Consider the following 26,082-nt stretch of genomic DNA (forward strand, 5'->3'; position numbering starts at 1 on the left):
GCTCCGAAACTTTACAGGGTCTGAGCGGCTGTCCACACTGAACACTTCCACTCCTCAGTAATGCCGCTCACAATTGATCGAGGAATATCTAGGAGGGAAGATCTGACTTGTTGCAAGGTGGCGTCCTATTACAGTACCACACTCGAACTCAGTGAGCTCTGCAGAGCGACCCGTTCTTTCACACGTTTGGAAAGCCAGACTGCATGGCTAGATGCTTGATTTTGTACACCTGTGGCAACGGAACTGAATGAACGGTGCGGCCCCATATTTGGTCCACGTCCATATGCTGAAAGCTGGATATAAGAGGACCCCACATGTGCTAATTAATATATGACGTATATCTGATGTGTATATCAGATCCGTATGGGAGATAAGACGTTTGCGCCGTGGCCCCCGGATGATCCTATCACCGCCAAGGAAATCGGCGTCTTTCTCAATATCGCACCAGTTCACACCCGATCACTCTGATCTCAGTGACTGAGCTACTCCAGCGCTTCGACAACCCGCTGGCGTTCCTCTTTAAGGTAGGCTGGCGGTTTTCATCAGACGTCTTCTGGTCCGCAGACGGCTCGCTTTATTTGGAGAGGGCGGAAGTGCGAGCCGCGCTGCGGTGCTATTGGCTGAGAGGGACGCTGAGAGCGGCAGGGACCGGGCCGGGGCAGGAGATCCGCCAGCAGCCGATTTACCGCAAAACCTGGAGATAAAAAGCCGCATTACAGCCAAAGGTAAAGCCGCCGCCTCCGAATCCCTGTCTCACGGGGGTTTTTGAAACATGCAGCCGTCTTTGTCTGACAGGACAGCGCGGCGTCGGCGCGAGAGGCTCGGTGGAGCGGCTGGGGGAGGGAAGCGCGCGCTCCGTCGAAACGCGCCGTTACTGTTTTCGAGCCGTTCACTCACGTTCACCTTCACGGTGTGGCAGGAGCGGAAGACCCCCGGCGACAGCAAAGGTTTGAACGGCAGTCTCGGTCGTGTTTTGTGGTGAGAGGTTCCCTTAATGTCCTCCCCTCTCCGTCCGCGGTGTCGCCGCCGTGTCGGGGCTTCTCTGTGAGCTCAGGGCTGCGCTGCCGGCGCGGGCTGCTCCTCGCTGTCGGTCAATGTTTCAGACTAGACACACTTTCCCTGCTTCAGATAACGCCGTAGGCCGCCTGCGCGCCGTGCTCGTGTCAGCTTGCCCTGTTGGTTCAGGTGCGTTTGGACACTGTCAGAAATTCATTTCGCAGAAACACATTTTCATGAAAAGATGATTTGGTAGGTCAGCTGAGGCTCCCAGGGTCGCTCTCTGGCCTGGAGAGCTTGTCATGTACTGAGAAGGTGGGCCTTCTCTGTGTCTCGTCTGGAATGAGTATCTGTGCTGGATGATGCCTCAGCAGACCTCGTTCCCCTCGACTGAGACACGGTGTGTCAGTCAAAGCCTCAAACACAAGCTCCCAGTGCTGCTCTCGCTGGCATTTGATAGCTTGGTCACAAACTTGGTGGCTCTTCTTTGTCTAAGACACGAAACAGATATGAGGCTTTAGCTTTTTCGCAGGTGCATTTGGAGGAATGTGGAGTGATGGGTTATAAAAACCTCACAGTTTTCTCTGAAGAGACATTTAAACAGTGGGCACATTTGGACTGGCAGCCGGCTTGGAGGAATGCGTGAAAGCGCTAATGTGATGCCGGACTGACAGAGCCATGCTGGGCCTTTCATACTGTCTCCAAATGCCTTTTTGGATGAATTCATAAGTGATGAATTAGCAGCACCCACATTTTCAGAAGCGAGCCAACAAATTCACTGTATAGTTACTGCCTGGCACCAGCGCTACATCAGCGCTCCTAACTCATCCGGAGTTCTACACACATGACATACTCCAGTCTTGGATATGTTCAGGAAGGGCAGCTTAGTTCACCAGGAGTCTCGCACCTACGGCTGAAGTCATGCACAGCTCAGGTCATGTAATCTACGTCATCAGTGGTGCATCCATCACAGTCTGTAGTTGCGAGGCTTGGAGCCTGGAGCCGTGTGGCTGAGAGGCCGAGGGCTTCTGCTGCCTCTGAAATAGCCTCTGAGGCCTAGGTCAGGCATTTGGCACGTCAGAGAGAATTCTCCAGAGAGATTACAAGATGACGTGTGCATTTCCACACAGGGCCACTATTAATTACCGCTGACAAATCTCAGAGAGACAGAGACAAATCGGAGAGGTGGGTATTGTAGAACACCATCAGGAGGTGCAGGTAAACATGCTGCTTATTTTAGTGCATGTGCAGTAAGCACACAAAATCATTGGTTTCCCTCTCTAACGTTGCCTTGTGTGATATGGATGGAGACTGCTGTCAGTGGGGATGGCCAAACTGAACTTTGTGGCTATTACTTTTCTTATCATTCACTGTTCCAGAAAAGAGAAGCTACAGTTAATAGATGGGCTTTGGACAATTACTAACCATCTTCTTACTTTGCAGATGAACTAATGTATTTTAATTTAAATAGAGATTACAGACAAGGTAAGCAGGTGGGGGTCATTTCACTCCTGAACTCTGATTAGAAGCTGTCCTAGTATCGTTGGAGAGGTTTTAATCACACAAATTGTTTGGCAGGTGAGGTCGTCTTTCACTGACTCATCCCGGATTGGGTGACCAGATTCCATTTCTTCTCTAACTTGAGAGAGATCATGGTAGCATGTTGTCCTCTTGAAAGCGTGGTTCTCGTGCAGGTGCCTCTTTCCACCTCCATCTGGACAATAGAATGAATTTAAGATGATGCTATTCTCTCAGTCCTTGAATTCACGTAGAGGTGGGTATTAATATCGTGTCAGACCTCGTTATTACTTTCTTTATGCATTGTGTGAACGGCATCATCTCTACTGTAGTTCATCTTCGTTTGCTGTGAGTAGATGACATCAAACCAAATGCAATGTTGTGAGTAAGAGAACAACACAACGAAGAGTGAAGACTTATGAAAGTAAATACTCCACTTGTTGTGGACTTTTGGAAGTTTTCACGTTGGTATTTGCAGCTTGAGTGAAGTTAGTATGACTTGATTCCTCTCTGATATCTGTGATCCTGCACTGTTAGAAATAAAGGTGCTATGCAGGTACATGATTCATTCATCAAGGTACAAACAATGTACCTGTACCCTCAAAGGTACACCAGCGGTTTTAAAGTCCAGTGGTGTACCTTACATGCATTTTTCCTAGTGGAAAAGTAGACATTTGTATCTTTTTATAAACTAATGTTTTAAATCAGAACATTAAAATAAAAAGCCTGGAGATGAGACGGGGTGTGTGGAGTCAGTACAGTTTAGAAAATTTAACTTCAGTGGATTCTGGTACAGTTATGTTCCCTGACTAAAGGTACTGAGATGTACCCTTGAGGGTACCACCACAGTGACAAGAGGGGTGCTGCCCCAGTGACAGTGTCCTACCTTTTTTTCTGAGAGTGTGGTGATGGTGTTGTGAGGGGCTATAAAACTGAACTGTTAATACTTTTTAGTCTGCATGCTCAGCATACTGCATCTGGAGTTGTAGTCTTTCCCACATCCTCTAGTCTTCCATTTTTGGAAATCCTCATGAAATTACCACACTGACGGGCAAAGGACACAGAACAGTTTGAGTATTTTGTAGGGATGTATCAGTGTGGGACTTTTTAGCACTGTAGCTCTGTTCTTCTGGAGTACCTTAAGTCTCATTAAATATGGTTTGAAGTTTCGGAATGGATCTGAACATCTGACGGAAGCCGATGTGATTACCTTTGTGCATACTTGACATTTTGCTGCCTTACTAGTACTGACAACCTTTTCCATTGATTAACGTGGTCCAGTAGCTGTTTTGAATAAAACCTCTAGTGTGTGTTCTGCAATAATGTTGAGTTTGAGGTGATTTCATCATTCTGTATACGCACACATATACACACCAAAGAGGTGGCGGTGATCTCTTTCTCTTCACAGACTGTGTGTGTACGGTGTTGGGGAAATTAATTTGGAAGTTTTTTAGTTTTAGTGTACAATAATGTTTTGGTCATTTTAGAATTACATTTTGGTAAGTTGAATGAATGTTTTAAAACATATACATTATTTCTTTATTGCCTGATTCAGACTTGTTTCTCAAATGGTTTACAGATATTTCTTTTAACTGTGTAATATTAAAAGTGGAATTTTCATTGTTATTGTGAAATTACATCACATTACCACATGCTTTTATGATCAAACTGGATATGGTCAATACTTAAAGAACACTGGCTAACTGCTTTTATTTGTTTATATTGTTATTTTTGTCTAGCACAGCTGTTGGAGTTGTAGTAAAATAATAAATATCAGCGCAAAGTACATATGTTTAGCTTTAATTAGAGGACATTACATCCAAATCAGATGAATGTTGTAGGAAATACAACCATTTTTGTACAGAGACCCCCCATTTTTAGGGGCTCAGAAATGTTATTTCCTCGTTATTTCACTTATTAATAAGCAGATAAAAGGTCGAGAGGTGTTTTCATGTGTGGCATTTGGATTTGGAAAGAGCCAAAATAGCAAGCCATCATTAGGCTGAATTCAGAGTGATAACTAAAAGATCAAATATGCCCAAACAACCGTTTGGTACATACATGAAAATAAATTATGCACGTCAGCTCAGAAAAACAAGGCTCCAAAAGATGATGGAAAATGACTGTGATGAATGACAGAAAAATGATTTCCCTGTTGAAGAAAACTCTTCACAACCATTGGCCATATCAAGAACATCTTCCAGGTGGTCAGCCTATCTGTGTCAAGGTCAACAATAAAGAGAAGTAAAATCCAGAGTAAATACATAGAGTTTACCACAAGAAGTAACGAACATCAGGGTGACCAATTTAAAGTTAGCCAAAAACATCTATAAATGCCTGTAAAATAGCCTTTCTGGAATATTACCTTATGGATAGATGAGACAAAGATCAACATGTACCAGAATAATGGGAAGAGAAATGTATGAAGATGGGAAGGAATTGCTTGTGAACCAAAGCACAACACCTCATCTCACGTAGAATTGGTTCCTTAGAATTTATTGATGATGTGATTGCTGATTTAAATTGCCACCACAATATTAGTCAGAAAAATTACAATTAAATATTTTCCCCAAATTCTTCAGCCCGACCTCATGCTCACTGTACGTCAGTGGAACTTGGGATTATATGGCTAAAAATAAAGCATTTCGTAGTGAAACACCAGATGTTGGCTTGCTGTCAAGTCAAGATCACACAAGAAAGAACCACTGTTCCCCAATGTGAAGTATGGTGGTAGATCAATGGGGACTGTTGGAACTATTTTTCTTTCAAAGATGCTGAAAATGTTTTTTTTTCTTTGAATAATTTTACTTTACCAAGTTTGTCTCACATTTTTAACAGCTAAAAATATTTTTTCCACAGTGTTTTTTGCTTGTATGTTAATGTTTGGTGGCTGTTTGTATGAGATACTTGAAGACAGTGTGAAGCACATGTATATAACTTTTTTGACTTTTTACAGGCCTTTCTTGCCATGGAACCACTAGTTGAGCGACTGGAACAGGCTGTGATTCGCCTGGAGGCAGTTTCAGCCAAGCTTCAGGGTTGTTCTCCAAGCATGGCCAATGGTGACATCAATGGACTCAGTGGTACTGTCATAACACTGAATCAATGACGCTATTCAGATACAAATACATATATACCAAACTCTTTCTCAAGAGAGTCCCAAAAAGTGTGTTTTGCTCCTTGTGAACAGTGCAGTGCTTAAAATGTTGAATTTATTGACAATATACATCATGCAGACCTGATTGTGCCCTTCAAACCATGAAAAATAAACAGTTCCCAAAGTGTTTTGTTGAGTTTAATGACAATGAATTGATCAAAGAACAAACTACTTTTGATATTTATGAATTTGCCCCTCCATTGAAAATTCTTTCTAATACAAGCCAAATCACACTGAGAAAATACATTCAGCTAACTGCCTAACCATTTGGTATCCTTTTAAATAATTCATAACTTTCTTGGCTTTGCTGGTGTACTGTTATAGTTTACTGTTTGTTAAAATAATTGTCTTCAAAGGTGAGGCCCAGTGCGTGAATGCATTTGATCGTTTACTGAGAGGCCCTCTGTGTGAATACTTGAAGAACAGCCGGGCTATTGGAGAAGATGTGGCAAAGCATGTATGTACAAAAGTGTGTGTGCTTGTGCATGTTACACACAGACAGATATGTTTTGTTTTGTTTGTTTGGTTTTTTTTTTTGCTATTTTGAGAGTGGGGAAATTTCACCTAAGCACAATCTACAACATACAACGAATATACAAATAAATGATCAAAATGAACACTCCCAAAGTATACAAAGTATGTCCTGTTGACATTTTGTACAAAGCTTCTTCTGAAATTGTTCTGTGTCTTTAGCTTGATATGAAGAGAACAAAACAGTGGAAAAAGTGGGTGGTAGAGGACAAGGAGCAAATGTGAGTGCTCTACAGTACAAAACGAACAGAAACTAAGCTGGGAATTCCCAGCTATTCCCACAGCTCTTCGGTACCTGTCATATGACTTTATTTCTGACTCATTGTGAGAGTCATTATATTCATATGCAACTGAAATGGAGGAACCCCTAACAAATCAGAGACCACTCAGTGTATAAATGCTACATAAAGTCTGTCATACACATCGCTGTCCTAATTTGTAAACTATCTGTGTTATAGACTTGTGGACTCTTGACTTGTGGAGTGCAAGCTGTCTAAAATAATCCTCCTTATTAATCACCTGTCAGACAGTGACTCTGCTTTCACAGTATGACTGACCGTTTCTTTCCACACTCATTAAGAGGTGAAAACCCCAAAACAACGTTAATATAATCAGTCATTTAATATTATGGAAAATATGGCAGCTCCGAGCTGATTGGTGCCTTGAAGTTAAAGTTCAGGGGAGCACATAGTGAACACTTGGGGTCTCTGTCACTGGACGGTCATTTAGGAAACATTTCCTTATTGTAGTGAGAATAGATGAAAATGTACTGCAAAATCTTGTGTGTACAGTGGATACAAAAGGTGTACACTAGATGATGATGATAAACAACTAGATAATATTAGGTTAATAATAATAAAACTCTACACTTAGCAATTTTTCCCACTCTTCCTTGCAAAAAAAGTTCAAGCTTCTTTATATTACCAGATGATCTCCTGTGCACAGCCTATTTAGGTAATTTCAGCTTTCTGACAGAGGCCAGCAGGTTTAGTGCCAAAACATCTTAATATGATCTCATCTATCTTGACTAGGGCCCCTGTCCCAGCTGAAGAAAAGCTTCCTCAAAACATGGTGCTCCAGCCACCATGCTGCACAGTAGGTGTGGTGTTCTTTAGTAGATGAGCTGTGTTGTTTTTGCAGCAGACTTGCCTTTTAGAATTCAGGCCAAACTCTTCAGTCTTTGTCTCATCACAGAGTGTTAGCTGGTTCTTAATGTACTTTAATTGCAAGGCTGTGTAGACTTTTCATATCCACTGTACACACAAGATCTTGCATCCTCTCCTATCAGATTTCTTGTCCTCTAATCAACTTTTGAGGATTTTCCTAACCATGGCAATGTCCCTATGGTGCCACATTTTTTTCTGCTAAATGATGAGTCTTTGTGATGCTCCATGCTGTTTGATGAATACAGTGCTTTTATACCATTCTCCCGGTTTATTCCTTTTACTTTGCGGATGTTTTGTGAGCTCAAGTACCATAGATATCTGAGAAGGAAGAAATTTTAAAAACATCAACAACTACAGGATCAGCTTTTTTAAAATTTGGGGTTAATCAGAATGACTTTAATTGAGGGCAGTGATATGCTGCTTATCTTTCTACTGAATGTGATAAAACCCTTACTGCGGATAGCTCATGCGATCACAATATTGTATGTGTTTTGACTTTTAATTACTTTTCTTAGTAATTATATATTTCTTTATCTTTTGAGCATGGGCAGTTGTAAGATCCCATTAAGCATGGAAATATGCCCAACATATTTTATCTTTTTATAGCAGAAACATGAAATTTCAGTAAGGGTGTGTAGACCTTTAATATTCACTGTTTATGGCTGCAGTGGCCCTATGCCGAAGTGGAACACCTGTATTGAAGTTAGAAACTGCCATTCATATGTTTGAATTCTAGAAGCAACCACATGCTCTAGATAATATTTACATTGTTTTATGTACCTTCAGTACTTGAATCTTATCGGCAATGGTGTAGCCAGGTACACACTGTATCTTTTCTTTGCTTTGACTTCAACATTAAATCCAGCCCAATCCTCTGCTTTTAGCTAGGAAATTCAACTTTTGAACCTGAACATGTAAGAATTACAAAAAACTGTTTCATAAAGTTCTTTACCACGAAAGGCAACACTTAGTAATCCAGCTCCCTCATTGCTGCTGAAGGAGGTTGAATGGGATAATGTTTTTATCCCGTATAGTCAGCTCCTTTTATGGTAATAGCCTCTGGGTTCCTCTCATCTGTAAGAGGAGGTCTTTTCCCAAACATTGGGTTTGCCTCCTTGGAAATGACCCTTCTGTATGAAGGAGCCCTAAGCAGAGATGTTTATGCCACAGATGCAGCTCTGACATGTTTGACACACAAAGGTGGTTAATGTGTTTGTTTTATAATCACAATTAAAGAAATAACTAATTATTTCTTTAGTGGTAAGTCAAATAACACAATGCATATTTCTTTACACACTCCAAGTATCGAAATTTGATTCACAAGTTTGTGTTGGGTTTGGCACGCCTCTGCTAAATGCTACCCTACAGATGATGCATTGCTTTTACATTGTTTAATAGGCTGTAGCTCTGTCTCTGTCAAGTCCTAGTTGGCTGGTTTTTTATGTGGGTTTTCTTTTACTTAACAGGCTGAGATGGTACAAAAGGCCCTGCAATTGCAACGGACCTTCCTTAAAACGGTCTCTACACACCAGAGGCCTGCACAGGTAAAGACTAAGAAGAGTTTGTCTGCATTTTTTTTTCTCATTTCACTTCCCATAATTATCACAATTATCGCTCAAAAAACATATGGAGTTTCAGAAGTGCTCTGCACATTTCTATTGAGATGCCCTAATGCACACACATTATTAATTGCCAGTTGTTAAAATGTAAGAACTGTATGAGAGCTGTGTTAGTGGTTTTGAACGGACCCTATCTCACTGTCTGTTGACCCTAATAATAAATGGAAATAAATTGGTTCTTGGTCATATCATTATAGTGAACATGCACACACATCATTCATTCCATTCAAAACTTATGTAATCAGTTGTCTTTGTACATTACACACATTCTTCCAGCCCATACTGATAGTGATGGAGGTAATCGTATGGGTTGGCTTACACATCCTTCGAATGTGTGATTGAAGGATGGGGTGTCCATAAGCTTCTGAGGTTCAGTGAGTTTGCCCTGGTTTACACTGCTATATAGAGCTCTTCCTCTGCTCCATACGGTTCTGAGGTTATGTGGTCAGCCATGCGACGTTGGGCTCTCTGTGCACATAGGGATTACCTCCACTGTTCAAAAGAACGCCAATACAACACATTCCCAACGCTTCACACAGCGGCCCCGGGGGGAAGTCTGGGAGGCCAGCCTGATGTCATTACATCGGACTTTGGTTTGTGTTGTCTGTTGCCCAAACAGGAAGTGATTAGCTTTGAGCGTGCAGGCCATTGGACGAGAGGAGAAGCAGGAATAAAGTCGTCTAATAAACAAACAAGCCGTTGAGATACGTATTCAGGCTTGAGCATCATGACCCATTGCAGCTATTTTCTGAAATGTGTTTCCCAGGGAGTTGATTTTGGTGTTTGAAGCACTAGCGCAGCACAAAGACTATATAAATGAAACATAACAAAAACATTGAAAAGAATAGGTCAAAGTCACCGTTCTCTGAGTGGCTGAATTACAGTCAGTGACAGCTGTGCAGTGAATCCTCGAGAGTAACAAGCTGCACTTTTATATAGCCATATGCGCACTGCAGTCACACACACATGCGCGCACACACACACACACATACACATTTTCTCTAGTTGTCATACAGCACACATACACACTGACCTGGCTGTGACAGGCTTTTTTGACAAAGAGTTACTGTACAAAAATCAGAGACAGCACTTCATTTATTTCATTTCCAGTCAAAATGTACAAAGTTATTCATTTTCAGTGTGAACATATTCTAACAGAACATTTATTCGAATACTAAATATAATTTTTGCCTTTGTTATAGCTTAAATTCTTTTTCAGAGACTTGTTTTCAGTTTTTCAGAGAAATCTGCAGGGATATTTTTACACACTTTTGAAGTCCAGTTTTAGAAGTCGGTTGTATTTTCTGCTTTTAACAGTTCAAGTAATCTCAAAAATCTGGGCTCTGGGGAGGTCAGGCCATTGTTTTGAGAACATCAGCAAACTTCTTTGTTTTCTTCTGTTTTCTTTCTTCACATCTACTCATCCTTTCAGACCCATAGCATTGAGTTATCCTCTCAAACTGGTTTAATTTTTTCAGATCTGAAGCAAGAGTGGAGACTGATTTTTAATTGTTTTTTTGAGTAACAGTTTTGGTTTACCATAATGTAGATTTACTGTTTTGCAGAGAGCAAGGGTTAATTCTTCAAATAGATTCCCTCAATCTTGAATGGAAAAAGACTTCCACTGAATTAGATGTGTCTATAAAAAAACCCAGTGGGTCTTTGGTGTAGTGCACATTCAGATTTTGTTTAACTGTATTCCTTCTCTAAACTCTCTGACTATACAGACACACTTGTCCTAACCCCTTCTGTGCGCTTGTATATATTATCCTTGTGTATAAATGCATATAGTATTTCTTCATACACTGTTATGGGTATGGGTAGCAGTGCCAGTATGCTGGAAAGCTGTAAACCTCTGGCTTCTCTCACTCTGTCTCTTTCTGTGTTTGTGTGTGCGGCTGAGGTTGCATTCTGTGGCTTTTTATGGTCATGTTCTATATTTAAGCTGCTGTGTTTCTGTGGCCTTGGTCAAGTGACAGGCCTGTTGGTGGACGTTGAGGAGTGTTTGTATGGCCTGCAGACTAGAGAGCACAGCTGTTACTCTCTGTAATTCCCTCACAGACTTCCTAGTGGAGCTGATATGATCTCAACCAGATCTCCCGGTCAAGGAGTTCAGGCTTAGGTTGCCATCAAGGTCATGTTAATGTGAATCATTGACTACAGAATTTATAGTTTTTTTTTTTATCTTCTTTGAACATGTACTGCTCTTATACTTACTCTCAAGAATATACATGATATGTGAGCAGATTAAATAGGGAAAGGGGGGTATTGGATGGACAAGAGTTTACAGGGTCAGTCACATCAGCTGTGGTGCAAATTGAACTACTGGTGTGAAACACCAGTGGAATCCCCATTTTTCCCTCTTGGATATCTTTTTTTTTTTTGTCCTGGTCATTCAGGGTCTTCAGAAGGAAAACATAACTCTTGCCCTGACTTCATTCATAGCTCAGACATAGTGAGGCTATTTCTGTCCCTCTCCCCCGAACTGAGACTGATACAAGAGGGGAAGTCCAGGCTGGTGCAGGGTCAGGTACGGACTGATGAGTCAGATTAGGTCTAAATTTGTGTTGACTCAAAGCTTTACCTCTCCAAGAGGTCATCAAACAAACCTAACTTAAGCTAGTAATGTAATGTAATGGCTCTTTAGATGGTGGCAGGGATTCCCCCAAGGAAAAGTGACCAGTACAAATTGGGCATGTATAGTAAAATGGCATTGAAATGGAGTAATTGATTATATAATGTACTCCTTCTTTATAGCACCTATTGCAAGTTTGGACAAACTTGACAGAGTATTGACAAGGCTCATTCAACCTAATGAGCAATAGCGTTCAGTATTAATGTATTTATTATAAATTATATTTATTTAGTATGTATGTGAATGATAACACTTAGGTTTTCTTTGATCGTGTAATCCAGCTAACATAGTATGAGTGGCAAATTTGTTTCCAGCCTCCTTAGTTTAGTTAGCTACAACAACATAGTCCTGCTCTTTAGGATTTGTAAGAACTTGAAACTCAGTGAAAAAACTTACAGCAGTGGATACAAAAGAACAAATTTGTGGACAGATTATGGATAAGCCATTTATTGCACAAAAATGGGATATTTTCTTTAGACATGCTGTTTCTGTACCCATTGTGAAGATTGGTTTCATTTTGAAAAGGTTTGAAATCTTTCTGTTAAACTTTATTTTTAACCTTGTTTCCTCATTTTTGGGACTGTTACTTAATCACAGCCATAATGTCCAGAGCATGAAAGGCCTGCCTTTATCTAAAGAAATGAATATCATGTGCTCGTAGTTAGTAGAATTGCCCCTCCCTCGTCCCCTCCCCCCCCAGCCCCCCTTTACACACACACACACACACACACACACACACCCACACACACACACACACACACACACACATGACAGCTGAAGAAATCAAAGTAACACAGGCATTTCCCCTTGTGGACATCACCGCCTTCTTTATTCATGCTGATTCAAACTGCAAAATGTTCAACCACATAAGCTGTATCTCCAAAAGCATCCAGACAAATTATTTCCATAGAAAGCATTGCCGATAGAACAGGATGTTCTGAAGTAGCTGCAGAGGAGCCTGAGGCAACCATGCTTAATGCCAAGCGTTGGCTAGAGGGGTATAAAATCCCCCAGCAGTGGGCTTTGTAGAAGTGAAACTGTGTGCTCTGGTGTGTTGGAAGACCATCCACATTAGACATGAGTTGGAATGGCGTTTATGATCCAGAAAAGATCAGGTACATCAGTACCTGACCTCACTAATGCTCTTGTGGCTGAATGCAATCAAATCCTCACAGCATTGTTCCAACATCTAGTGTAAAACCTAAGACGTGTAAAGGCTGGTACTGCAGCAAAGGAGGCCTTTATAGTCTATATTAACACCACTAACTAAGTTATTAAACTAAATTAATCAACTAAATGCATTGTTGGATAAGCAAATCTGCAAACTTGTGGACATATAGGGTCAGACAGGGATTGAGTTTACTGCTGGACTACACTTTACTTTAAATTCAGAATCTCCATTTAGTAGAATGCAGGACTAGGCTTAATCCTCGTCCTGGAAACCAGAACATACAACTAAAAACCGTAGCCTCTTCCATTGTACGTGGTGCCTGACTAATGATTTTTCTTATCTGAAAGAAGAAAACAGTTGTTACTATATTTGTCTAGTTTGGCTTGGCCCATGTAATGGGACTAAAAACGAGAGTGCTTTTTTAACCTGGGTAAAGTAAGAACAGCTAACATGATTTATTTTCCCACCAAGTTATCTGGCAGTACAGTGAATATGTGAATGTTGAATTAATAACAGCAAACATGGCAGCACATGACCTCAAGTAGCAACAAGACGTAGTCATACTAGAAAAAAGAAACAGCGTGTTCCCTTTCTCACTGTTATGCTGGACTAAACTCTAAACACGACCTGTGCAGGGCCTTACAAGGCTAGTGGGATCTCCCTGTCTGGGGCTGGAATGCTGGCTAGGAGGGATATGGCACTCTCAGGACGTTTCACTAGAATAAAAGTACTTCCTGTACTAGATGCTTTTTCAATAAATGGGTACTTTTCATCATTCTATGTTTACTTCACTGTAGGGACATAAACCTCTGTAATGTCGTTTAATAGTATTGAACTTTGAATTGCAGCCTGATGTGGTCATTTGTGTGCAGGATTGGATTTCTAATGAGGTGTGTTCCACCAGCTAATAGAGAAGATTCTTACATTCTGTGCTTGTAATACAATTGATTTTCCACCTTTGTCCTGGTTGTGTGTGGCCTCTCCTCAGACAGAGCTGACGGACCTCCTCAGGCCCATCTCGGATCAGATAGAGGAGATCCAGAGCTTCCGAGAGAAGAACCGCGGCAGCCAGCTGTTTAACCATCTGTCTGCCGTCAGTGAAGGCATTCCTGCTCTGGGCTGGGTGGCACTGGTGAGTTGTGCAAAGTACAGTAGTCTGAGTACAATGTCATACACAGTTCTTCAAATTATGCCTAAATTTCTCAACAATTTAATGACTAGATGATACATTCTCCCAAAAAGGTGTTTGGCTTCTGAATATTGGACTTGGAACACAGCAGATCCAGAAAATGTATATTAAGACCAGATATTTTAGATCAATGGTGATACTTATTGCTTATCAAATGCCCTGATTCAAACTGAGGTTAAATAGTGGTTATCACTGTTCCAGACTTTTTTACTAGACTGATGATTGATGTAAGTTGGTCAAACTTGCAATACCACCCAAATTCAGCTCGCAGCTCAAAATCTTCCCGACTGCAAACGGAATGCTAAGACAGCATAAACATAAAAAGCACACAATACTTTAACCTATTTATGCTTTAAAAGCAGCTAACATATGTCACTGGGTTTTGTCACAATATGCAACAAACCAACTTTGAATCAACGTTAAGTTAAATAGTTCGCGCTCTGAAAATGTTTTGTTTGCTTTAATGTCTGGATTAAATTAGCAACAGAAATGCCACAGCTCAGCTGTTCAGCTGCTAACTTCATGGACTTTCGATAAGATTGACTTATTTGGTTGAATGATGATGACGAAAATAGCCCTTTCATTGGCTTCAGTTTTAGAATCAGTCATTGTCTGACATTCATAAATTAATGGAAATTAAACATGAGAAAAATGAGGTACTCAGATTAGTTTTTCTTCCCTTAAAAGGCACATATGTTTAGAGCAGTTCTTCTCCACACAACCGTTTGAAAAGTTCTTGCTATAAGTTTAGATTATGCACATGTTTCATTGAACTGAGTGACAATGTTTGTGGGCTCTTTTTCTGAATATATTATTTCCCCTAACCTCTTGAAAGATTTACTGTGCTATGGTGAGCTGGACTCTGTCAACTCCGTCTACAGCTACAATCCTTTCCCATACTCTCTTCTTTCCCATTGGATGTGTATGTTACCTATTCAAAACCTCTTACGCGCTTATAATCTTTGTTTACATTAGTCTGCAGCAATGTCTGCAGTGTACAGGTTTTTACAGTTTGCTTAAGCGTTCAGCTTGTTCTTTTGTGTCTGAACTGTGACAGACTTTACAGATCTTTTCAGTGCTCAGTATCTGTGCGTGCGCTAGTTTCTTTCAACAGTGAAAGTACACAATAAGGATGTCATTATTACCTTTCTCCCACTCTGTCTGCTTCTATTGCTCTTTTTTAGAGTCAGAAGCCAGCGCCCTATGTTAAGGAGATGAATGATGCTGCTATGTTCTACACCAACAGAGTTCTGAAGGACTACAAAGACTCGTGAGTGATGCCTCTAAAAACAAGTGGATTATAACAGGCACTAGCTTAGAAAATGTGGTCAATTCAAGAAGTACTGACACGCTATGGTGATCTGTTGTAATAAAAACTGTACTGTATCCATGCAGTGTTTTAACTTGGAATAGAAAAGATAAAGATCAGAATCATAAGTGTGATAATAATTTTGCTAATTTATTATCACTTATTTGACACTATTTAAAGACTCTATATGCCTTTTGAACATTTTATGATGAACTAACAAAAATGGTCAAAAATGTAATATGAATCATAAAATCTTCTTACATTAACATACATTAAAGTTAAGAATGTTTTTCATTCTCCTGTATAGTTTTTGTGAAGGTGTTGCTGCTTCAGCAAGAAGAACTTAATTGTCTCTCCCTGGTTGTAGTGACCCATGCCATGCTGAGTGGGTGCGTTCATACTTGAGTATCTGGACTGAACTGCAGGCCTATATCAAACAGCACCACACCACTGGACTGGTGTGGAGCAAGACTGTGAGTTGTACTTCCAATCCATACTGTCCTTTAATAGATGCTAAGGAGTTTACATAAACAGTAATTGAAGAAGGAAGGCAGCGGCCTATTCTAAGCCTTTTTCTCACCTTTTCCATTGGAGGGAGTTGGCACAGCATCTGTTTCAGATGAGAATTCTTTAATCAGCACAAGAATTAGTCTTTTTATAGTGCATTTTTAGTCATTCATGGGTTGCCTCAGTGTGCAGAGATATTATCTGAATTGTGATAGCCATCCAGTTAGAGAGATCTCTCCTGAAAGCTGCCACAGCTGGGTGTCTGCCCTGGGAATTCATTAGTCTTCCTCCTTTTCTCTTCCAACTCGTGTTTTCTTTTCTTTACCATCTTTAGATAAAAGACCTGTAAATTGTGTGTTTTGTTAGTGTTGTGTCACTCCATTAATTCATGGTATGCCCTACATGGCCTGATATAAAGTGGATTCAGGCAGATCAGACCTCAGTTACGACGATCAAGCTTTACTTGTTTAAGTTTTGGAAGGAGATGCTGTCTTTGTCTCCTCTGATGAGATGTGAAGGAAGCGTGTTGGGGGGGCAGTCAGAAACTTGAGCGTTCTCAGTAGCTGTGTGTGTGTCAGCTGTCCCTCTTGCTGTGAGCGTTAGAGTGTGAGGGAGTTTGTGCTGTGGACAGGTGGCTCTCAGGGTCTCTTTGAAAGGAAGGGTTTTACCAAAAAATGCCCCATAACAAAAGCCTAGTGTATGTTCAGATAACCCACCTGCTCACACACACGTGGTATGTAATTTAAACTCTCAGCTCTTGTATTGAGCAGTTTTCCTCCATGATGATATCAGTTACAAGCTGATATATTTATAAGTGAGCAATATAATATACATTTTCACCCTATTTTCCTTTAACATTTAGTGTTTCTTCTTTACATGCAGTGTTGTGGACATACTATGGATTTAAAGACTGTTAAGTACTGACCTTTTGGGGTCATGGGTTAAGGTCCACAACTGCTGAACCCATGCTGAACCGAGACATCAGCACAAGCATTTGGAGTGACAGGAGGGTGTGAGCTTGTTTATGTTGGAGAAGAAAAGACGTGTGTGTTGCAGTTGTTGTAGTGTTGTAAGTGTTGAAGAGGGGATTGTGTGCAACTGTCAATGACAGCTGTGCTGACAGGGGAAAAAAGCATGAATGTGCCTCGTTTAACGTGGTAACCAACTGCCCCACATTTATCTGTTTCTACGGCTTCGTGTTTCAACTCCTGTCAGTACACTGAAAACTAAAACACAGATGGTAACCCTTTGTGAGCCAAATCGGTTTATATTTAACAGAATACGTGAATCGTGGAATGAACTCCTGCATGAATAATCCTCAATCAGTGGTCAAAATCTGCTGGTCTGAGCATGAGAGAAAGCTGTCATTGTCTCTCCAACATGTGTTCAGTTCCTTTAAGAAGAAAATTTTGAATATGAACCGCTTATAATTTATCTCTCAAGTTATCTCCTAAAATACACTTCGAATTAAAGAAATGATTTTCTCCTTTTTATGATTAATATGAAAGCAAATAGTTGAAGAAAACCGTTGTTGTGGCCCACCCAACACACAGAGTGAAAAGTTGTTTTCTCCCAAGTGTGTAACTATAGATAGGAGGGACTACATTCATTATTAAGTACTAGGGCTACCACAGCTGAGGTCGTGAATTTAGGTTAGTGGTACGAGTCAAAGTGTTGCCTAATACACCTCCTGCTGGAGTGTCACTGTACTGCAGTTTTCGTTCCTGTGCCCATATCCTGCATTTTTCTTTCTGTTTTCTTCTGAGGTCCACTTTTGATATTTGTCGGGGGTTATGTAACAAAAAACAGTTATGTTGTTTTTAAGTGACTCTTTCCTTATCCTGTAGAATTAAACAGGCTGCTTTTGTTACTTTAATATGCCTTTATGAGTGATAATGTGCTGCTTGAATGTTTGTGAATGCTTCAGGATTATGTGAATTTCCCCCTAAATGTGACCTAAAATGTTATCAGATCTTCATTTGAGTCAAAACGTGAAAAAAAAGTGAACCTGATAAAACAAATAAATCAGTTATATAGTTTGTCATTCATTTGTTGGAAAAATGATCCAACATTAAATTTCTTTGCTGGCAAAGGAATGTTAACCTCCGCTTTCAATAACTGGTGTTACCCCTTTGACTTGGAAGAATCTTGGCCCGTTCCTCCTTACAGAACTGCTTTAACTGAATGTTGGTGGGCTTTCTTGCATGCAAGCCACATTTTAGATTCTTCCATTTCTATTGGATTACGGCCTGGACTCATTTCAAAATGTATTTCTTTTCTTTTGTCAATCTCTTTGTAGACTAACTGATGTTTCTAGGTTTGTTGTCCTTCTGCAGGACGCATTTTCTGTTAAAGTTCAGTTCCTGGATGGATGCCCTATAATTCTCCTGTATAAGGCTAATGTTTTTTTTTTCCCCTAAAAGGTTAGGGTGAGCTTCACTGTCATCCAACTGATTGAACCTCCTAACTCTAATTATCACCTGTACCAATCTGATCATTCTAGTGGTTCACATACTTTTGCCAACCACAATGTATTTCTTATTAGTTTTATTTGGTTGTTATGACTTAAATGAAAATCTGATCTCATTTTTAGGTGAAACTCATGCAGAAATTCACATAATGCTAAGATGTTCACAAACCTTTCAAGCTGATGCTGTATATAAATTACCTATACTCTGTGTTGTAAGGTAGTTCGTTGGTTTCAGTTTAAGTTTAAACTGCAAGGTGGCCACTGTGGTAAATGAGCATAAAAGCTGTTAGCATGTCTGATTGTGCTGGTTTTGATGTCCCTAAATCATCTGTCTGAGGAAAGTAGCTGGAAGAGGTGATTATATACTAACTCAAACTATTTTATTTCAAAGAAATAAGATCATTCTGTTTTCCAAGTTTCCACTGCCCCATGATTTTTAAATTCCTTATTAAACAGTAAATCTTTGTTGTAGTTCTGAGTTAATGATTCCAATGTTTTCCATAGGGTCCTATAGCTCCTTCATCCCTGTTCATGGCTGCTCCTGCTGGCCCCTGTCCTCCTCCTCCACCGCCACCACTACCTGTATTCACAGATGAAAGCCCTAAATCTGACACAACTGCAGCTCAGCGCTCTGCTCTGTTCGCCCAGCTCAACCAAGGAGAGGCCATAACTAAAGGTGGGCAGGAAAACGCAGCATTACACATAGAAAACCTCGTATCTCCAAAATGAGAACTTCACAGAAGGAAAATGCTTACTTTTAATGTAAGTCAATGGAACCAGACTTTCTTCCAAGAGCCGTTTCTATTGGTCGATCCATCATGAAGTTAACACACAATGTAAATGGCAACAGGCATTTTCAAATTATGTCAAAAACTGAAAAAGTTATGAGGTTTTCTTCTGACAGCAGCGATGTTTTTATCTCCTCACAAACATATCAGAAGACTTTTATACCAGACATGATCAGTGTACAGTTACACCACATGTAATATCCTTCTAAGTCACTAAACTGCATTTTAATGTAATAGAACTTATTACGTAATCAATGATTAACAGTGGCATTTGTGTACTAATGTCAGCTTCTACATGCAATGGTTTATACATTTTAGCTACATTTACGTGAATGTTTAAGCATCTAAATCTGCTTAAACCAAAAAAACATTTACTTTCCGTGTCACTGCTCTGCCTTGCTTGAAACTTTCCATGCATTGTTATGTAGAGGGATGGTAAGAAGGCTTAAATGCTTATGGAAATACTTAAGGACAATTTATGTATTTTGTTGTCACTTAGGATTAAAGCATGTGTCTGATGAGCAGAAGACCCATAAGAACCCTGTTCTGCGCTCTCAGGGTGGAGAACATCAAACCTCTCCATCAAAAGGCAGAGCACCCTGCTCCTCCACTCCCACACCAGCCAAGAAACATTCTCCCGTACTGGAGCTGGAGGGGAAGAAGTGGAGGGTGGTAGGTCCATTTAGCCTCTGTTTAGCTTTCTTTCAGTTTTTGTCTTTGACTATTGGTATTAGTTATTGTTACAGTGATGTCTGAGATGGTCTGGATGAGGTTATGAAAGCTGGACAAATCATCCATATTAAAATTACTGTATGCAAAGACCTAAATTAGTGATTGTAAATGAACACTGAACAAGTTAATTTAGAATGTATCAAACAGTTAAATCAGACTTTATACAACAGCAATGTGTGTGTTTGGCTCTCAGGAGTACCAGGAGCAGACTCATGGCCTGGTGATAGAGGAAACTGAGCTCAGACAGGTGGTTTATGTCTTTAGTTGCAACAACTCCACACTTCACATCAAAGGCAAAGTCAACTCGATCATAGTGGGTGAGTGAAACTATTTGACATCAGTTCCTCCCATTCAGCGTGCTCCTGGAACTGTGGATTATGTCCAACACTGTTGTTGAAGTTTAATACATTGCTCTATGTTTAGATAACTGCAAGAAACTTGGACTTGTGTTTGATAATGTAGTCGGCATTCTTGAAGTCATTAACTCCAAGGACATTCAGCTCCAGGTCAGGATAAGCCACCAATGTTAAATAAGATGTGGCACATACAGCCATGTTGTAACACTAGTGAGACAATCATTTATACATAATAATCTGTTCGTCCTTCGCTTAGGTGCTGGGAAAAGTGCCAACTATTTCTATCAATAAGACAGAGGGATGTCACGTCTACCTGAGCAAGGAGGCTCTAAACTGTGAGATTATCAGTGCCAAGAGTTCTGAAATGAACATCCTGGTTCCTCAGGAAGATGACGACTATGTGAGTGAACTAAATGACTTTCAGCACATTTGGAATAATTCATTTGAGTACCATACATATTAAATACAGATATTTTTCTAGAACCAAGTCAGGATCCACTGGAGCAGGATGTGCTGAAATAAGTTAGAATCAGTTAATGCAATAACTTCAATTAACTTCTTTCAATTTATAGGAAAAAATGTGTATTCATTATTATTTTTGTTTACAGTGACAATTTGGTAATGCCTTTTTATGCTTTTTATCAACAGAGAGAGTTTCCAGTCCCAGAACAGTTTAAGACAGTTTGGCATGGGTCCAAGCTGGTGACGGAGCCAACGGAGATTGCTGGCTGAATGACAGATTCATTGTGCTTTCCATGTCATCTGTACTAGTAGCCCCCAATCCACTACCCCTCCACTATCAGTGCTGGTCTTGGAGAATCATTTAGTCTCTGTCCTAAATTGTACATTAGGGTTCTCCATTGAAAATCCCTTATGTACTGTAAGACCTGGGTTAATGTGTGTTGTACTACGAAGACACGAAAAGGGGGTCAGAATAATCGCAAACACTGTATAGTTTAGAGGATTGGAAGCAGATTTTAAGTGAAAGCCTGTTTTTCTACAGCTGTCAAATTACAATTTGGGTTCCTGATTAAATTCAGATATCTCTTTACTTCAGTGAATCAGCCCAACAGCCAAAATCCATCAAATTAAAAAATATTAAAGAAATTGATTTTGCTCCACAGCACTTTTCAGAGTTGTTTTGAATGTCATCTTTCAGACCTATGCATTTTGTGCATGGCAGTTAACTGCCTTTGTGTTTACAAAAGCATTTTCTTTTCAGTCCTGTTTTCTGTTGAAATAATGTTTTAAGATTTAAGATGTTTTAAAGATTTCACTGACATAGACACAGGTTTATTAGACACAGGCTGAGCTCAGACCTATTTGGGGAAAAATGCAGCACTACTTTGTCTGGGTATGTGAATTTGGCTCTTCATTATCAAGAAAATATGTGCCTCAAGTTTTTTTTTCTAATTTCACACATTTCATGTAATGTAAAATGTGTCTTTTTATTGTTTTGATATTCCTTCACCCAGTATGGTGATTGTAGTTGCACAGGCATACAGTACAAAGACAGTGTCAACCTGTGCCATCTAGGTCATACACTGATTTTTGATTTATTTAATTTTTTTTGCATGTACAGAAATGTAACAAAGATAACCAAACCATATCATAACCAATACAGTGGTAATATAGTGTAGTTAAAAACATGGTAAAATTTCAGTTGCTCAGTAAGTTCACTACAGTTGTTCTTGATGATGTCCACTACATGGTAACCAATCAGGCTTGCTTTAAGTACAGTACTTAAAGTTTAGTTAGGATGTACAAATACAGTATGACACTTTAGTAAAGTATCTGTTATGAACAATAAGGGAAGCCACAAAATTCACATGGATCATAATAGATTTTGATGTTTATGCAGCACATTTTTAAAGTCACATCTTTGTGATCTGTAAAATGTAAGGTCAATTTAGAAAGTCCTACTCATCACAGAATTCAAAGTCAAAATCTGAGAAAGTTTTTTTTTGTTTGTTTCTTGTTATTGCAAAGGCAAGGCCAACTCGGATTGTCTTGTTCCACACATTTCTGTATGGTCATTATTCGTCCATGGACTTGTTAAAACCCATTTTATTCACGTATATGCTTTCAACATCAGAAAAGTAAGTAGATGCACATAAAATATGGAAGTTATGTAGAAAAATCAATGTGGGATTTTAGATGTTCACCTTTATAGCCTTCTTTGAGATGTGGATTAAAAAAAAAAAAAAATTACATATCTTCATCTGAGACTCAAAACTGAGCTCAAAACTATAGCACAGAAATTCTAATTCAATTAAAATATTTAATTATGAGTGTTTTAATCACGACTCTACTCTTAAGAGTTCACTCAGCAGAAGAATTAAGTATATTTTCACATTAGTTCTACAAATAAAGCTTAATAAACCTCAGAAATTGTCATCGCACTTCTTATGGGGTCATGCCTTTTACCCATTTCTATCAAATCACTACAATGCTTTTCATAAGTTCTTGTTACAAGATGCAGGAATTCAGTTTAAGGCCTGATGAGTGTTGTCATCTTAAAAACAATTCAAATCAATTTTCAGGGAAACTCAAATGAAAATGTCTAAGAATAAAAAGGTTCTACCTCTGACTTCTAGTTGCACAAATCTGACCAGTCTGTTGAGAGAACACACCTAATATTGAGGGTTCACTTTCAGAACCTCTGCCTCTAATTCATCACCGTACTGAGGTCTGAAATAGGATGAAAAGGATTTTTAAATATTTTATGCAACAAAAACAGCATGTCAACCTCCACCTTGTTAACAAAAACTTGACTCATTAAACTACAATTTGACTTTTTTATTGTGCACAGCCAGATTAGACGAACAAAGAAGCGCTTCAAACAGGTTAAAACTGGATCAGGAAAATCCTGACAGAGGCAATGTTTTTAGAAAGACTGCCATCTAGTGGTATAAAAAGCAGTTGGTTCTCTTGAGTTTGGTTGTTGTGCTTTAAGTCTCAGACCACAGATAACAGTCATCAGTAAGCATTCTTAGCAGCATCTGCACATGCAAGCTTCTACACAAACAAAACAGCAAACAAATAAAATTTACCAACACAAAATTAAAAATAATTACAAAGAATTTTTTGGATAAAAAAAGCTGCTGTATTCAATCAGTGAGATTTCAGCTTTCAAAATGGGTAAAGATGAAAGGTTTGAATGTCTTTAAAATCCTGAGACCATTCTGAACCTCATTATGTTTCTCACTGTTTGTTCGCTGGATAATACTTTTGCCCTTCCTGTGACTCTGTTTGCTAGAACCTTAAAGCACCGTCTAGCCGCCTTGATGATACTCGGATGCACAAATGTTTGTTAACTGCTGCCCAGACGAAAGCAAGTACAGTTCAAACATCTTTCCAAACTGCATTCTCATACACATCCGCTTATGCCATTCCAGTGCAATAACCTTCAGTGTCTGATGACCAGGTTTCCTTGCGAGTCCTGTGTGAAAAGCACCTCTGGCTCTACCTGTGAGTCCTCCTCCATTTCCAGACACTTTACGGGTGGTAGGTTCCAGTTTTCTCGGTCTTCAGTTGAGTTGGTTCGGTCCTTCAGCGCACATCTAGTCTGTTGGCTGCTATTGGCAATCACCCGAAAACCTTCCGAGTCTTGAGTGAATAACATGGCAAAAGAGTCTTGCTCGTTCTCTAAAGACTTCTTGGCTGACTGGTAAAGCTTCACCCTTTCAAAGACACTTGGCTTTTCGAAATTTGAAAAGCACTTGACTGGGCTGGGAGACGGCAGCCGGTTAACAGGTGGAACTCCAGTATCACGTGTGGGTGATGTGGGTCCAATATTCTCTTTATCCTTTCTCTTCACATGTGACCTCTGAGTATAATTTTGCTTCTGCACAGAAATCTCCAGCTCTTTATGAGGATTCTGGCTATGTTTTGCTGTGTGTTTCTCTGCGCCTGATCTTGTAGTTAAAACAGGCTTCTGACAAGTGTTCCTGTGCATTACAGCACAGGCCCTTAGGTTTTCCTGCCACTGTACATCCTCTGCAGAAAGAGAAGCTGAAGAACCACTGCTGTTCGCCCTAAAACTGCTCCTATGCAACTGATTACAAGGAGAATCCTGATGCACTGAATCTTGCTGTACCTGAACATTGTAATGCAAAGTTTCTGGCTTATCTTGAATCTCATCCATCATTCTACATCTGTGAAACGTGGCTTGGTTGCTTTCCTTTAGTGTTTGTGTGTTGTTTTCAAAAGCAGCATCTTCAGGAAGTCTTCTCTTTTCTGCTGGCTCAGGCTCCTCTGACTGATATCCCCAAATCAAACGGAAAAAATGTTGCTCTTTCTTCCGGTCTTTACAGATTTCAACTGACTCGCTCTCTAAATCCGCATCAATCTCCTGTGAGTGTACCTGAGAGGTGTGACTGGTCTTATTATTTGCCTCCTGCAAGTCTGTGGTCATCGCATGCTTTCGTTTGGTCCCCAGATGTGGCTCAGGAAGCGGAGTAGAGGAACTCTCTGAGGGAAGAGAAGAACTACGTTCTTCCGTATCTGGGGGAAAGAAATGATTCTGTTCAATCAAAAGCATTCAAACCAACTATAGCACCTAAGTACATATCACGAGAGGCACAACAGAAAAAGCCACGTTCTTCAGCGTTTCCTTACCTTTACTCACTTCACTCTGCGGCAGAAAGAATGCCGATATGGTGCTCTGCTTTGTGGCAGGCATCTTCATCTTGGTCTGGGTGAAGCTCAGTGCTACTGCCATGCTGTAACCACCTGACCGAGCCAGTGGATTCAGTACTTTGGATATCGGCCGCACAAGTCGTTTCTGTGATTTGTAAAGTCATTTTACAAGATCAGACATTTTAGGCATTGAAGAGGCGTCTCCTCACACCCTCATAACTACGGTGTGTGAAGTACAAGTACTTCACAACAGAAGTAAACCCTGACCCATATTTAAAGATGAAAAGGGCTCTAAGATCAGGTCTTATCAGTTGATGTAACTCTTCAGTGTTGCATCAAAGGTGTAAGCTGAGTCTGCTGTAGTCCTGCACCAAAACACCGACGAAATACACAGCAAGGGCTCAGTCCACAGCAGCTGCCAGGGACACAGACTACACCACGAAGCATCTTACCACCAAATTCTGGACGTTATGGAGACAAACCGTAACAACAGCTTCTTTCTTTGTAAGTTAACGCAGACCTGAACAGTGCGAGACTCACCTGTCTCTTCTTTGCTCGTAACTCGGTGGCGTCGAGCCACACGCCGCACTCCTCTGAAGCTGCTGCTGGGACGACTTCAGTCGTCTTTTTCTCGATGGTTTTCATGCTCACACTTTAGCTAACGCTGCACCGCAACCAAAAGGGTCCAAGGGTTTAAAATAACGCTTTTCCCTAAATATCCAGCTGACGATAACTACCAAACACCCGGACCAACGCCAACGGTTTACTAAGCTGTAACTAGTTGGTTGGCTGAGGCGAGCTGGCTGGGTTAACCGACGGTCACACATCAGCTAAAACGGGCAGAAACAGCATAACTACACAGTTTACACACTGCTCTACGAACTAACTACAGGGTTTAAGTTTAAGCTAGTTCTGCTGCTCAGCTGTTGATGTGAGTCCTCATGAACGCCGTTCCCGCGCACAGGATTTGTTTGGGGGTTGTTGGGTTGCCAAATATATCCAATACGGTGTAATTCCCGCACAAACACGGGTTAATGCCAAACTGAATCTGTAGAGCAAAACAAAAAGTTAAGTAATGTATTCAATATCCGATTGATAGTGATACTAGTACCACTACTACCAAGCCAGACATTTAATTTCACTTTTACTTCTTTCGCAAAGACCGTTTATGAAGGTTAGTAGACGTGCATCTGATGCAACGGCGTTATGTCTAGACTTGACTCTGATAGATGATTCTATTAAAAACCTTCAGTGGGGGAGAGGTTAGGGTGGCAAACAGCTGTCCTGGATTCCCCTC

The 26,082-nt window shown here is 40.3% G+C and overlaps 2 protein-coding genes across 3 annotated transcripts; one reads left to right on the top strand and one right to left on the bottom strand.

Moving 5' to 3' along the window:
* Nucleotides 1-406: 406 nt before the first annotated feature.
* On the top strand, nucleotides 407-21,703 carry cap2 (cyclase associated actin cytoskeleton regulatory protein 2). The gene is made up of 13 exons (XM_017696747.2): nucleotides 407-725; nucleotides 5,471-5,597; nucleotides 6,028-6,128; nucleotides 8,835-8,912; nucleotides 13,782-13,925; nucleotides 15,167-15,252; nucleotides 15,659-15,764; nucleotides 18,773-18,944; nucleotides 19,556-19,728; nucleotides 19,982-20,105; nucleotides 20,212-20,294; nucleotides 20,401-20,544; nucleotides 20,793-21,703. The coding sequence occupies exons 2-13, from the start codon at nucleotides 5,483-5,485 to the stop codon at nucleotides 20,874-20,876; spliced, it is 1,410 nt and encodes a 469-aa protein (XP_017552236.2). The 5' UTR covers nucleotides 407-725; nucleotides 5,471-5,482; the 3' UTR covers nucleotides 20,877-21,703.
* Nucleotides 21,704-22,928: 1,225 nt separating this feature from the next.
* On the bottom strand, nucleotides 22,929-25,888 carry LOC108426934 (aurora kinase A and ninein-interacting protein). Of its 2 annotated transcripts, XM_017696770.2 has the most exons (4): nucleotides 25,326-25,406; nucleotides 25,053-25,150; nucleotides 24,765-24,930; nucleotides 22,929-24,650 (listed from the first exon to the last, which is right to left on the bottom strand). In XM_017696770.2, exons 3-4 carry the CDS (start codon nucleotides 24,865-24,867, stop codon nucleotides 23,554-23,556), a joined length of 1,200 nt encoding a protein of 399 aa, XP_017552259.1. In that variant the 5' UTR covers nucleotides 24,868-24,930; nucleotides 25,053-25,150; nucleotides 25,326-25,406; the 3' UTR covers nucleotides 22,929-23,553. The 2 variants fall into 2 exon arrangements, with proteins under 2 accessions (XP_017552259.1, XP_017552249.1); XM_017696760.2 differs by lacking the exon at nucleotides 25,053-25,150 and having other exon boundaries at nucleotides 25,326-25,888.
* Nucleotides 25,889-26,082: the final 194 nt, after the last annotated feature.

Source organism: Pygocentrus nattereri, chromosome 27 (genome assembly GCF_015220715.1).
Source record: "Pygocentrus nattereri isolate fPygNat1 chromosome 27, fPygNat1.pri, whole genome shotgun sequence".
In the NCBI taxonomy this organism is placed as follows: domain Eukaryota; kingdom Metazoa; phylum Chordata; class Actinopteri; order Characiformes; family Serrasalmidae; genus Pygocentrus; species Pygocentrus nattereri.